Raw genomic sequence first — 14,645 nt, forward strand, 5'->3', positions numbered from 1 at the left:
TGATTGAATACAAAGTCCTATTTTGGGGGTTCAGTTGTATGGGGGCTAGGTAAAATAATGGACCGAACTTAATCATTTTCAATAGGCTTTATCTCTGGGATAATAGAATATCATGCATAAAATTTCATTGAATTATCCTTAAAATTGCGACCTATAGTTTGATTACAATGATTACATGGACGAACGGACAGACGGACGGACATAGCTAAATCGACTCAGAAAATGATTCTGAGCCTTCGTTTAGCACCTACACAGTGGCCTCCTGGAATACTGTTTAAGCAATCATGACTGTTTTAAAGATAGAAGTATAGCAATGAAATTCTACACAAATAATTTTTTAAGGATTGGTTCATACGAGACCCTTTGTGGTTCCAAGAGGTCTTAAGGAACGGTTTTGCGTTCGTGAGTGTAACTACTTCGAATTGCCTTCCCTTTAAAGCAATCACATTTGATCTTTCGTTGTCGACCACTTCCGAGTGGACTAGTGACCATATTATATTTAAATATTTTCTTTAAATACAAATCGCCCTATAAAATATATCGTATAACAATTTTTAAAATAAATACTAAAAATTAACAATATAATCTACTACAAATTTCTATTGTTGTTACATAAAATCCATAAACATGAATTTTTACTGTCAAGACTTGTAATTATTACAACACACATAAAACACCCACTGGTTAATAAAATTACGTTTAAAAATATTTTCAAAATAAAAAGCTAAAACAACAACAACAACACATAACAACCAAATGTCATAAAATGACATTGTGAAATACCAAAGTTTGTAAAAAGATCCTTTTTCAACAGAAATAGAATATACAATTTGAGCCTAACAAGGAAACATATGCGTGTATGTCTATTATTATGTGTATGTACGTGTGTGTGTGTGTGTATGTGTATGAAGGGCAAAAGTGTGTTGGTAATGTGTAACAAACATTAAATTGTTTATGAAGGATAAAAACTAATTAGGGTTGAATACGATTTCATTATAATGTATTGTTACTTAATTCTCGTACAGTAATACAAAACAATAAGTGTAACAGAGTTTGCATACAACAAGTATAAAAGTATTATGGGTGTTTGCATATGTCTGTGTGTGTGTGTGTTTGTGTATTTGTATGTTAACATTAATATTTGTTGTTTTTATATCCTTTAAACGTGTATTTCCAGAAGCTTTATGGTATTTTGCAAAATATTTGGCCCTTTCGTTTCGTAACGTTTATTAAAATTTAAAAAGAGATTAAACAATAAGTGCTCAGAGATTGTATAACATTTTGTTAATTTAATCATTTTCTGTTTTCATACGGATGAGGAGAAGGAGGAGGTTTTTGGTTGTATTCACATGTAGTTGCATGTTTATATGCCTTTAAACTAGTAAATGTGTTACTTAAACGGACATTGATATGGGAAATTTTTACTGAATTCATTAAGTTTGTTTATATGATACAAATACAAATATGAGCTGCTTTAATTATGATTTTGAAAACGGTATAACCTTTTGAAAATATGACCCTTATATACATATATATTGAGATTTTGGGTTTTGTTTATTGCAGATAAATTTAATCCTTATAATTGTTATTATGAAAGGATAATTTTAGGTTTTTGAAAAGAAATAGGTAGGAAAATATTTTCGGAATAGCGGGAATTTATATTGTATATAATGGAAGTATATTTTATATAAATAATTAAAGAATATTTGCAAGATGATGTTATTATCTTGTAATTCGAAATACTGAAGCCATATAGTAATCATAGTAAAATGGAATATTAGAGTAAATAACAAGCCAGATTGTATAGTCGGGCATGGTCGACCATAGTATACTCAACATATTTTTAAAAATAACGCATTTAAATTGGTTATTGCCCAAATTCCAAAGCTTGGTCATATGAGGTACGATCATTATGAATATTGCAAATATTGTAGCATACGCATAAGGTCGGAAAGACGGACATAGTTTTTTTTGACTAGGACAACAATTGTGAGGTGATTGGTATTTCCCAGAGAAAATAGAAGACCATGTCCCAAATTTCATTGAATTATCTTTAAAATTGCGACCTGTAGTTTGATTACAAGGTCTACATGGACGGACGGACAAAGCTAAATCGACTCAGAAAATGATTCTGAGCCGATTGGTATACTTTAAGGTGGGTATAGGACAAATATCATTGTGAGTTACAAACATCAGCACAAACCCAATATACCCTCCGCACTAAAATGGTGTAGGTTATACTTAAGTCAATACCTCTTGTAGTAAAACCTGCGATTTGAATTCTGCGAATTTGGCGAAAAAATGTTTTTTTTGTAATATTTTAGAAAATATGGCGTCATTCTTTACTGTAATATATTTTAAACAAATTTACGAAATATTGTATTATTGTGAAATTATACATAAATCGAGAAATCCTTTGGCGTAAATTTTGGAGGTCAAAGGTCAAATTTAGCAATATTTGGAAATTCCTATTCAAACATGTCAAAATGTACTTTATTTTTTAAAATTGTATAGAGCATTATTAAAATTGATTTATTGACTTTGGGAATATATTGGACCCAAGGTCCTTAGGGTGTTGTACACTGTACAAAAATTGCATGGACTGTAGGTTACTTATTTAGGTAGATAGGCAGTCAGTTATTTATTTAGTTAGTTACTTAATTAGTTAGTTAGTTAGTTAGTTAGTTAGTTAGTTAGTTAGTTAGTTATTTAGTTAGTTAGTTAGTTAGTTAGTTAGTTAGTTAGTTAGTTAGTTATTTAGTTAGTTAGTTAGTTAGTTAGTTAGTTAGTTAGTTAGTTAGTTATTTAGTTAGTTAGTTAGTTAGTTAGTTAGTTATTTAGTTAGCTAGTTAGCTAGTTAGCTAGTTAGCTAGTTAGTTAGTTAGTTAGTTACTTAGTTAGTTATGAGGCGCCAACCGGCTGTAAGCGGTTATAGGACACGACATCAATGTATATTGAACACATTGGAAGGTTTTACACAATCATCGGAAATGCCTAATCGTATACCAGACACAGAATATAAAATGCTGCACATTTCAAATGCTGATCCCAGATAGAATGTCTTGGTCAAGCGAAACATTAGAACAAGTACTAGTAGGAATCCGTTGTTACACGGATTGGGGGATAAAGTGTGGTTGGGGTTCTATATTAAAGATCCAGGAGCAGAAATATACCACCGTTTACCAAATCATAACACAAGCTTCCAGGCAGAAGTATGAGCAATAACTGAATGGGTAAATTGGATTAGAATAAATATGGCGGCCACAGTGCCTAATATATTTATCGACAGCCAGAATGCAATTAGGCGATATCAGGAGATAGAACTAAATCTAAGACCGTATTGGATTGTAAGAAAGCTTTAACTGAATACTCTCCCAGAGGTAAGGTTCACATCATATGGGTACCAGCCCACTCGGGAGTAGTCTCGTTACCGACTACTCCCGAGTGGGCGAATGTAATAGCTTTAAAGGGAGGGGAGTTCGAGGCAGTTAACCTGACAAATGCAAAACCATTCGAAGCAACAAAAGCTGAAGTAATAATATGGGTAAGAGAGTCCCATAAGACTTCTTGGAATAATGAAACAGTGGGTAGAACCACGAAAATCCTATGGGGTGACCCTGATGAGAGCAAGACGAAAAATCTTTTCAAAATGAGCAAGTCTGAAGATAGTATGATAGTACGTATTCTGAGTAGACACACAGGATTATGAGCACATTTATGCAAAATTGGACGTGCGGATTCAGACGTATGTAGAGAGGACAGTGAAACACTGGAACACTTTCTTTGCCACTGTCAGGCAATCGTCAAAGTTAGATCTAAGTATCTTGGAAGAGATGTTATTCCGAAAATAACATTCCTGACTAACACTGATTGGAAGATTATTTTCTCATGATAAGAAGCGCACAACAGTCCCGATTGTGGCCTAGGTGTATTTCTTCGGATTTGTACATCCTCCTATCAACCAGTTAGTTAGTCTATTCAGGGGATTAGTTTTTTACGGTCGCTGTTAAATAAACAAAATATGACGCCCACCTTAGTATGGTTGGAGCTTTTTTATGGATTCTTATCAGCCTAATGCTAGACATTTCCCTTTTCAACAGACATATTTAATCCATAAACCGCTTTAAAGTTCTACTCTACATTTATAGCACTTAAGATGTTATCAAATGTCTCTACATTATACCAAAATTTTCCTCCAGCATATTTTGTCATAATCATCGGGTAACATATTGAAGCGAATATTTCAATTTATTATCATTTTACATATTACACACACACAAGGACGAAACACTTTTGCCAACAGTCCCGCATTCATTGGAAACATGAAGAAAAATAAAATTCAAAATGCCATTAGACACAATTTTTAACCAATATTGAGTTGTTCAAACTAGAGTATCAGCAGCACATAAGGATTTGACATGTCACGTGCCAAACTCTATTGATGTTATCGAATGTTACATGTACTATGTATAAATATATCGTTTATTTTTGTTACAAGACTGGTATAACTAAAAATTCAGGATGCTTAGAAGGCGGTACAATTTTGAAATTGTTAAACCTGTAACTAAAATTTCCGAAGTTTTAATGACAAAATCAATTTTTTTTCTGTTATAATTTCTCAGCCGTGGAAACTTATAGTAAATTTATTTGTTTAAATATGATGATTTTAGCTTTACGAATTTTAATATTTAATTCATATGAAATGTGCCACGCCCACTAAAGTCGTGTTTCATAAAAAATCCCGTTTTTCTAAATTATTCCAGTCTTATAGTCAATAAGAAAAATGTTAACATACAATGTCTTATATAAAATGTACAAGTTGGCAACAGAGCACGCTTGTATGTGTGTGTATGTTTTGAATCTAATACACATGTAATATGACTACTACATGCTTATATACAATCTATACACGCATTCTTTGGCTCATAACTGTGACTTTTACTTTTTATGCTTCTTTTTATACCCTACACCACTATAGTGGGGAGGGTATTATACGTTTGTGCTGATGTTTGTAACATACAAAAATATTGGTCCAATACCCACCTTAAAGTATACCGATCGATTCAGAATCATTTTTTGAGTCGATTAAGACATGTCCGTCCGTCTGCCCGGCTGGCTGGCTGTCCATCTAAACCTTGTGCGCAAGGTAAAGGCCGCAATTTTTAAGATAATTTGATGAAATTTGTGCCAAGCATGTTTTTTGGCATAGGGACGAAGCCTATTGAAAATGGTTGAAATCGGTTTTTTATTTCACCTAGCCCCCATACAACCGTACCTCCTGATTTGAACTTTTTATACCATAATTACGTCAAATATTCTGTTATCTCTCTAAAAATAGGCACAAATAAGTTTTATATAAGTATAAATGACACTGCAGATTTTCGTAATGATCGGCCCTTTTTTGACCCTAGCCCCCATACAAACCCCCCTTAAAAAAATGTCTTAAACGTCTAAAATTGACTTGTAACCATTTGTATCGCAATGAAACTCAACAAAACTAACTGTTATTTAGAAATATATCCTTTTGCCAAATTTACCGAGGATCAGCCCATATTTGATCCATATAAAGCCTCATTTAGAAAATTTAGTTTTTTTTTATCAATAAATTGCTTAAATATTTTGGAATTATGGTAATATTCAACATAAAAGTTTCTTTATAATATATAAAAATTTTATAAAAAGGTAAAATTTTAAAAATATACTCATGGTTTAGGGTATTATATGGTCGGCCATGCCCGACTATACTTTTATACTTGTTTTTCAATGATTTAATGCCAAAGATGAAACCAACTTCGAATTCACTGGATGAGAGTAACAGCAGTAGCGACAAAACATGGTTGACTGTCTGACTGGATGGCTGTAAGTTCTGTTCTATGAACTTAGCTGTATGTATATGCATGAAATCTATATGAGCAGAAAAGAGTAAAATAATAGTAGAAGGCCATTAACTTAAAAAATTGTTGTTTTTTTTAGCAACATTTTATAACTTTTTAAGAATCATTAGGAAAATTTTTCTGGACAAGTTAATTTTTATAAAGTTTATTGAAATTTTAGATAAATCCTTTAAATTTTTGTATACCTGTTTAAAATTGTATTTTAAACCAAAATCTATTTTTTGATTTATATTAAAGTTAACGCAATTTTTTAAATTTGTATTTCCTTTACATGAATTTACATTGAAATGTTAAAGTAACGATTAAAACTATTGTGAATTGTTAAAATCCATTTTTCAATTTCGAATGAACAAAAAAAATTGAACTTAGTTTTCCTCATTATTGTACAAGAATAAGAAAGGCCACTCGTCAGGAAACCGCCCAACGGTGAGCATTAATAAACTCTGTATAATCTTAAACTGAATTAACCCAAATCTTTGTTTCACTTCTTTTATATCTAACCTCAAATCTAACTCCTCTATAAGTTCTGCCGAAGATCAAAAATTATAGAGCTTGCGGAAAACAGGGAAGCTGGCTTAATCTAACTTAATCTGCTCTTACCTACAGTCCACTCTAAAACTTACCTAAACTGGAACTCTAACCCCTAATTAAGCCAATTCTACCCAGGATTTCTTCAATACCATTTGTACTATTTATCTGTTCATTTCTTTATTTCTTTTTACAAATGTGCCACTTTATTCTCTGGCAAAACGTGTTGTAAGTGTAATTTTCATATAATTTGCATATGAAATATTGTTTCCTTTAATCTAAAGTAGTATACATACGTATGAATGTATTACATGATGTATGTGACCTTTAACACTATTTTCTTACAATTTGATTTTATTTTCATTTTTTTAAAGGACATTGTTAAAGGGAAAGGATTTCAATTAGATTTATCATACTGTTAAAACAATAAGGAAACTCGAGTTATTGATACATTTATGGGATTTTAAATGAAACTACCTTATATGCAATTAAAAATAATTTATGATTAAAAAAAATTTAATGAAGTACAGTTTATATTTTGAATTTTTTCTTGAAGGATTTATCCAAGATGTACTCCGGCACATGGGTAGAATTTACCCGGCTGATAGCGACATAAGATTGTTTTAAAAATTTTTTGAATTTAGCGTCTTTCTGACGGAGATCTTAGCAATCTGGAAAACCGTATAATATTTATGTTCATGGTCAGGCAGCTATTAAAGGATCGAAATGTCATATAAATTAAATTTTATTAGAAATCTTAGAGTATAGGCTATGTAAAAACAAACAGGAGTACCTACAGAGCCTTAGAGTTCAAAGTCTAACCATTCCCACGATAATCGGTTCTTCGCACCGGAACGACTCGGAGTTCAACCAACAACGACCAAGGATTGTCAACCCAGCCACACCGACTTTACACATGTCGCTGCTACAACAACAACAAAGTCTAACAATGAAATGTCTGGTTGTGTCTTGTGAGACATTTTATATTTCTTTATGGAAATAGAAAGTTTTCTAAATTTCGAGAAATTTTCATCATTATTAGCCTTAAAATTTTTAGGATTTGCTGAAGTTTACTGCTTACATTTTATTAAGTCGAAAAGTCTTTTCACTTGATTTAATCACGTTAAGTCGATATGGATTACAGAAAGCGAAAGCACAACCAAATAGTTGGTCCTAAACATAAGTCTTGTGAAAAAGGGATATTTGACTGGATATTTCTTTAAACTTAAAAATAAAATTTTTCAATTATAATTTCATATTTTAAAATTTATTTAAAATTGTACTTTTGAAGATCGAATTGTACCAAAAAATGTACAATTGTACTTGTCAACCCTGACCTATAGTATATTGAAACTGCTCTGGTCTACTCTGACAAAGGATAGAACTAGGATTCTCTTGTCTTTGAATAAGAACTGTATGATTCAAAGTAATATATCTCACGGGGACCTCTGGAACTACATTGTCAGTGAAACTAGGAAGGGAAACCATTTTACTTTATATAGAAACTTTCAACATTATCAACGTGTGGAAGGGGAAATAACCTTCTTTAATGAACTTGCTGTTTAGGACGATATCCTCGAAAACACTTTTAACAATTGGATCAGTAAATGTAAGGTAATTATCAGTATGACTATTACACCTACTATATTAGATATGTGCTGATGTTTGTAACTCATAATAATATTGGTCCTAGGGAGATAATTTCATAAAATTTGCAAAAATGATTAACATCGATTATGATAATTTCACCTAGACTCCTCATTTAACCCGCTATAAAAATCCTATTTCAAAATTTGTTTTGAATGTCAAAAAAATAATTAAATCACAATTTTGAACTGTTGTGTGCGCACAAGGTTTACATAGACACACAGACGGATGGACGGACATGTGTACATATGGTCGCAGCCGATTGCACTAGACAACACTAAAAATGCATTTAAAATAAAAATAGATGTTTCGAATTATTTCCGTCCGCTGAGTTCGAAATGTTCTATGAAAATTTCCGGTTAGCTCAAGTTTCCGAGATATTTATAGAGTTATTTAGTAACATGGTAATTTACATAAAATTATTTATCATTAATAATTAATAACTTACATTTACGTAATTACATCAAACATTTATAAGAAAGGACATTTATCCAATTCACTGTCGCACAGTGGTATAGGAAAAAAATGAGGGTAATAATTCGGTAACTTCTAAACGGTTAATCTGATTTTAATGAAATTTGGTATGCACAAAGAGGAGGTGTTGTCGAGTTTAGGTTTTGAATTTGGACCTTATATGCCACCCAGGGGCCCGGCGGGGTGACCGTCCTTACTTTAGTTTTTTGATAATAGCGGGCCCAAATATTCCCAATTTTCGCCTTTTTTCTTTTATTCGCTTAACAACATGTTTATATATCAAGCAGTGAAAGAATTATGTAAAAATCATGACTGAGTCCAAAGTTATAGGCATTTTAATTTAAAAAATTAAAAAAAGGCGATTTTTTGCCATTTTTTTGGGAAAAAAGTATCTTTTTCTTTTTAAGCTATCTAAAAAGTTTCTAAGAAGATGTATATAGAATTTATACTTTTTGGAAAGCTGACTTTACACAAAATACGATAAATGAAACAAAACCTAAAAATTTTTGATACCGAGAGGGTTTTTTTGGATGGACCAAAAAAACCCTAATTTTTAGCAAAAATTCTCAAATCGCATAGTCGATACCAAATTATAGTGACCAGTTTTATATGACCCAATATGTTCCTAATTATTTTGTAACGGGTTTCAATAACCCCGCCCCTGGTATGGATATAATAGGCAAAAAACCAAAAAATTCCATTTTTGGGATTTTTAAAACTTTTTTGGGAATTCCGGGATTTCTAAAAAGAAAATTCGAAATTTTTATTTAATTTTAGATTTTGAGTAAAAAAATCTACCTATCTGTAAAATTTCATTAAAAAATATTCATAAATAAAAATTTTATTGCAATTATTCAAAAATTATATAAAATTTTGAAAATATACAAAATTACCTTTCCATTGATATATAACATGCCTACCTAATGTTTTTTAAGCGATAAATTAATTAAAGAAAACTCAACATCTTTTAGAAAATTTACCTAGTACTATTATTTTCATCCATAACGTTAACTCTTAAATTTGTTACATATATTGAATACGGAATTTTTTTAAATTGGAACTCAAATGAAGAAATAGGATCGTTTTAAAAATTTAACATAGCCGAGGTGTCCTAATTTGAGAACCCTCTGCCGGGCCCCTGGTTGGCCTATATGGTCCAAATTCAAAACCTAAACTCGACAACACCTCCTCTTTGTGCATACCAAATTTCATTAAAATCGGATTAACCGTTTAGAAGTTACCGAATTATTACCCGCTTTTTTTTCCTATACCACTGTGTGTCGATATCGTATTGTTGTATCATCATATGTCATTAATATTTCGCAGGCAAAAATTTTTGATACAAAACCAAAGAATTGTAAAACCTTACGACATACTACGTTACGGCACCGATTGTGAATTGTGTAATATATTGAATTTATGAGTATGTACAAATACCAAACAAAAGTTTAACTTCATTGCGTTTTTAACGAATTTCCAATTTTTATCTAAAAATGGTATTATTGGTTTGTGTTGGTAGTACTTTACGGAAAAACTCAAATTAATTTATCCCAAATTATTGTTATGAGGAAAAAACAAAAAGGGCTAAATTTTTAAATTCCTTGCAACGCAATCTACTTATACTGCAATGATTGTTCTCCTTAGAAAGATAATTTTGTGTAGATTTCCATGTTGTTAAAAAATCTCTGGAATTAAGTTAAAACTTTAGGAAAGTGGCGTAAACAATGTCTGTACAAAAATCGCAATTTGAAGAGTTTATTGGCCCAAGTCTTCATAAAAGGATGCCTTTCAAAAATATCCTTGATGCTCTTACAAATATCGATAAATGGTGTTGGTGATGGTGTTCATATTAGATACCGCCACGCTTACTTGGTTTTTTTTTCTTTTAAAAATTTTAACTTTTAATAGGGAAAAATGTAAACTAGGTTGAATATACTAAGAATGTATAGCAGAAAACTATAACCATAGATATGCTATAATGAAAGACATTTAATTGACCTAATTCATATAATCAATAACTCTACGTCCTTCATAACTGAAAAAAACTTAATTATTTAAATTTTATTTTAATCCAGGAATTCAAATACATATTTTATTTAGCATAGTTGTATATTTAAAATATTTTTGCTTATATCCGCTTATTTTGGTTATTAAACTAAAGCTGCTTTTAGTGATAAAACCTACCAGCAGAAATAAAAAAAAATATTAAGCAAAAATGAATTTATACTTCATAGGATTAAATATTGCTGATTTTAGTATTTTTTTTTTACAAAATTTTCTTAAATGTGGGAATATAAACATTTAATTTACCAAAAGAGTTTGAAGCAATGATGGAAAAAAAAATGTAAACCACAAAATATTAAAAGCTTCTAACAGCTCATTTAAACAACCTGCTACCACTAAAGATTGCAGGCAATAATCTTTGGAAACCGAAAAATAAAGAAAAAATTATATAAATATGTATTCTCAAAGAGAAGGTATCCTTATAAAGAATGTTAAAGAAAATTTTTAAAGTAATTTTTCAATATTTTGCAAAAATTTATAAAGAGGGAGAGAGAGGAGGGATGGAACCCTAAGTAAACTTACTGTTTGTAGTACTATACAAATAGTCATAACTGCTATTGGCTAATCATCCCTTTTTAGAGCAAATATAATCACCAACTTTGTTCACTTAAAATTGCTAAAATATTTTACTTAAACGGATTAAAAGTGTATTCATAAAACACAGCAGCTAATGAGATGATTTTTTTTTTCTTTTCAAAAACTTTTGAAGAAAACACCTTCTTCTTAAGAGGGACATAATGAAAATTTTCTTTCAAAATAAATGCTTAGCATTTTAAACTTAAATGCCAACAATTTATGAAATAAATTCAAGATTTTAATTAAATCTTGAATGAATGTTTGTAATGAAATGGAATTCATTATTTTTATTCTGTTTCATTTTGTTTAATTAATCATTTGGTAGCAGTTTAATAACTTAAATAATATTTTTTATAACCTACGCCTCTACAGTGGGCAGGGTATTATACGTTTGTGCTAATGCTTGTAACACTCAAGAATATTGGTCTTATATCCACCTTAATGTCTACTTATCAGCTCAGTATTACTTTTTTGAGTCGTTTAATTTATGTCCGTCTGGCCGTCAGTCCGTCAGTCCGTCAGTCCGTATGTAGGTCCATGTGAATACGATACAGGTTGCAATTTTCAACATATTTTGATGAAATTTGGCACATACCTCTCTTTTGTTCCAAGGACTAAAATAGTTATAATTAGTCCATCATTTCGCTCCCATTAAAATGTATAATGATAGGCCCATAATTACCCTTGCCCCCGCATAACCCTTTCTTCAGAAATTCACCCTGAGTCCATTTATCTATGTCCGTCCGTTAATGTAAACTTTGTAATCAAACTACAGGTCGCAATTTTAGGACTTTTAAGTTTATAACTATATATACTATACTAGTATTGATGGCACGGATGGACTTTATAATTATAGGGTCTCATTTGACCCTAGCCTCTCTTAAATGCCCCCATCAAAATTTTCCTTAAATATCCACAGTTTTATTAATCTATAAATGGCTTCAGTATATCTAAGGCAAGGTACAATTCAACTTAAATGCTTTATTATAAAAACTAAAACACATTTTATTCGCATACAGGTGTAGGGTATTATATGATGGGCCTCGCCCGACTATAACTTCTTACTTGTTTTATTTGTTTTCTTTAATTACATTTTCGTAGAATTACAAGTATAAAGTTAAAATAAATAATATAAAATCAATTAAGTTATATCAGCAATTTAATGAAAACTTTATGATGTTGAATTTAAAATATTCATAAGAAAAAATTTAATATAAAATAGAAAACGTTACACACACACATACACACAGAGTTTTGTCTGTGCCAGTTGCAGAGTGTGTCAAATATATAAATACTTACTAACATATACATACATAGACATTTCAAGGACATGCAGGATGCCAGCCAGTCAGCCAATACAACCACAACTATTTGCTTAAATGTTTCTATTGTAGAGAAATGTAAAAGTTTTTCTTTTTTGGTTTATTTTCTTGTACATTTTTGTTTGTGTATTTGTATATGTAGTGTATAATTTTCTACTAAAAGTTCGGTCAAGGTTAATTTATGCTTAAGAGTTGTATTTTATACGTATTAATTTTTTTTCACTTGTCCTTTTTTGGTTTTGTTATTGTTGCATATTAAATGAAATTAAAATTTTTGTAAATTTGTGTATGTTCTTTAATTGTTATTTTAAAAAATGAGAAACTTTTGTTATTTGCAGATAAAACTTAATGTCTGAATGTAACAAGAAAGGTGCTTTAAGGTTTCACTGCCTTCTTCTATACATTCAGAATAAGAAGTTTCCTCGTCTTGCTCTCATTATGGTCAAACTATAGGCTATTTGTGGTTCCATCCAACTTTTCATTATTCGAAAGGGCCTTATGAGATTCTCTTAACCATATTTATACCCTACACCACTTTAGTTGGGAGGGTATATTGGGTTTGTGCTGATGTTTGTAATGCACAGTAATATTGGTCCTATACCCCCTCAGAATCAGAATAATTTTCTCAGTCGATTTGAAGATAATTCAATAAAATTTAGTAGATGATCTTCTATTGTTCCTAATTGTGTTAAGCTTAGGTCTTCTATATAAATATTCTATATAGAACCCCAAGCCAACCTTGTCCTCCAATTTGGGGAGATCCGTGTAGCTTGACCAAGACATTTTATCTGGGATTAGCATTTCAAAGTTTGCAGCTGTGCCTGGTATGTGATCAGGCAAGTCCGATGATGTATCCTGTATCCTCCAATGTATCCTGTATACATTGAAGACGTTACCACTTTTGGCCAGTTCGCCATTAATTATAAGCTATTTGGCTATAAGTCTCATATCTTAAATATGTTCCAATCACATCTTAAATATGTATGTTTCAATGGTTCTATGGTTGACATAGTATTCATAGAACTACTTATATCCATCATGTACGCTGAACTTCCTGTAGTATTTTGATATTAAATTTTTTATCCAAAGAAGTTGACAGATTCAGTAATTTTGGTGGATTTTTAAATGTTCTTGTATTTCTCCAAATAATGGCAAAACTTAGTTTAAATCTAAATGGTACTGCCAATTTGGCAAATTGTAATGATTGGGATTCATTTGACACTAGTTCCCATTCACCTCTAGCAAACTTTCATGTAAAAGAAAATCCCTCTAATTTATGGGGATGGGCCCATATTAACTCTATATCTTCATATAACCCATCTTATTTTGTCAATAAGTTCTTGAAATATTTATAAATTAAGGTAAAAATCAAAAAACACTCATTTATTTTTAAAAAATATATTCCACATTTTTAACATAAGCACTGGAGTAGGGTATCCTATGGTAGGTCCTGACCGACTATACAATCTTTTTTATTTGATTGGTTTAGTGAAGAATTCATATAACAAAGCACCCATAATATTGAAATATATCACGTTTAATTAAATATTTCTATTTTCAAAATTATATTTTCTTTCTTCAAAAAGTAATTAGTAACAAGTATTCGTAGAACATTTGCTTTTGACATCCATGCAAGTATGTGTATGTGGTTTAAGTTTTCTTTCTTTACACAGTGGTTTTCATTTAATTGTCAACATTGTAAAATATATTGCTTTTCTGGAGTAAACAATAAAATTATATCAACTTTATGCGATTGAGGTAAACAATTACAAAGTTAAAATATGAATGAAAGACAGAAAAAAAGCAATAATGAAACGTTTTCTGAAGTCAACTGTGTTAAAGATTGGGGAATGTATAAAAACTAAAAAAGTTTTAAATAAATTTTGCGCTTAAAAGTGTTAAAGATTTGGTATATTTTTCTTCAGCACCCTCGTATCCAATCCAATAACATTTAAACTTAACAAAAATACTTTTTATTGAAACATGTGTCACCTTAAATCAAAAATTTTTCAATAATAAATCTTTCTAAGAAAATTGAAGAAAAATAACACTAAAAATAAATAAGTGTCTTTTTTGTTTCGTCCACTTTGTATTTGTGGAAATAAATAAATAGGAGTAGGTTTGAGAATGTATGGTTAGG

The 14,645-nt window shown here is 30.6% G+C and overlaps 1 protein-coding gene across 1 annotated transcript in view; it reads right to left on the reverse strand.

The window, feature by feature from the left end:
• LOC111685859 (coiled-coil and C2 domain-containing protein 2A) overlaps positions 1-5,575 on the reverse strand; it is a gene marked incomplete at its 3' end in the record, with an annotated part of 7,245 nt that extends 1,670 nt beyond the window's left edge. The window contains exon 1 of the mRNA XM_046948265.1: positions 5,538-5,575. Coding sequence (XP_046804221.1) covers positions 5,538-5,575 — 38 coding nt within the window. The remainder of the gene's footprint in view (positions 1-5,537) is intronic.
• Positions 5,576-14,645: the final 9,070 nt, after the last annotated feature.

Source organism: Lucilia cuprina, chromosome 2 (genome assembly GCF_022045245.1).
Source record: "Lucilia cuprina isolate Lc7/37 chromosome 2, ASM2204524v1, whole genome shotgun sequence".
In the NCBI taxonomy this organism is placed as follows: domain Eukaryota; kingdom Metazoa; phylum Arthropoda; class Insecta; order Diptera; family Calliphoridae; genus Lucilia; species Lucilia cuprina.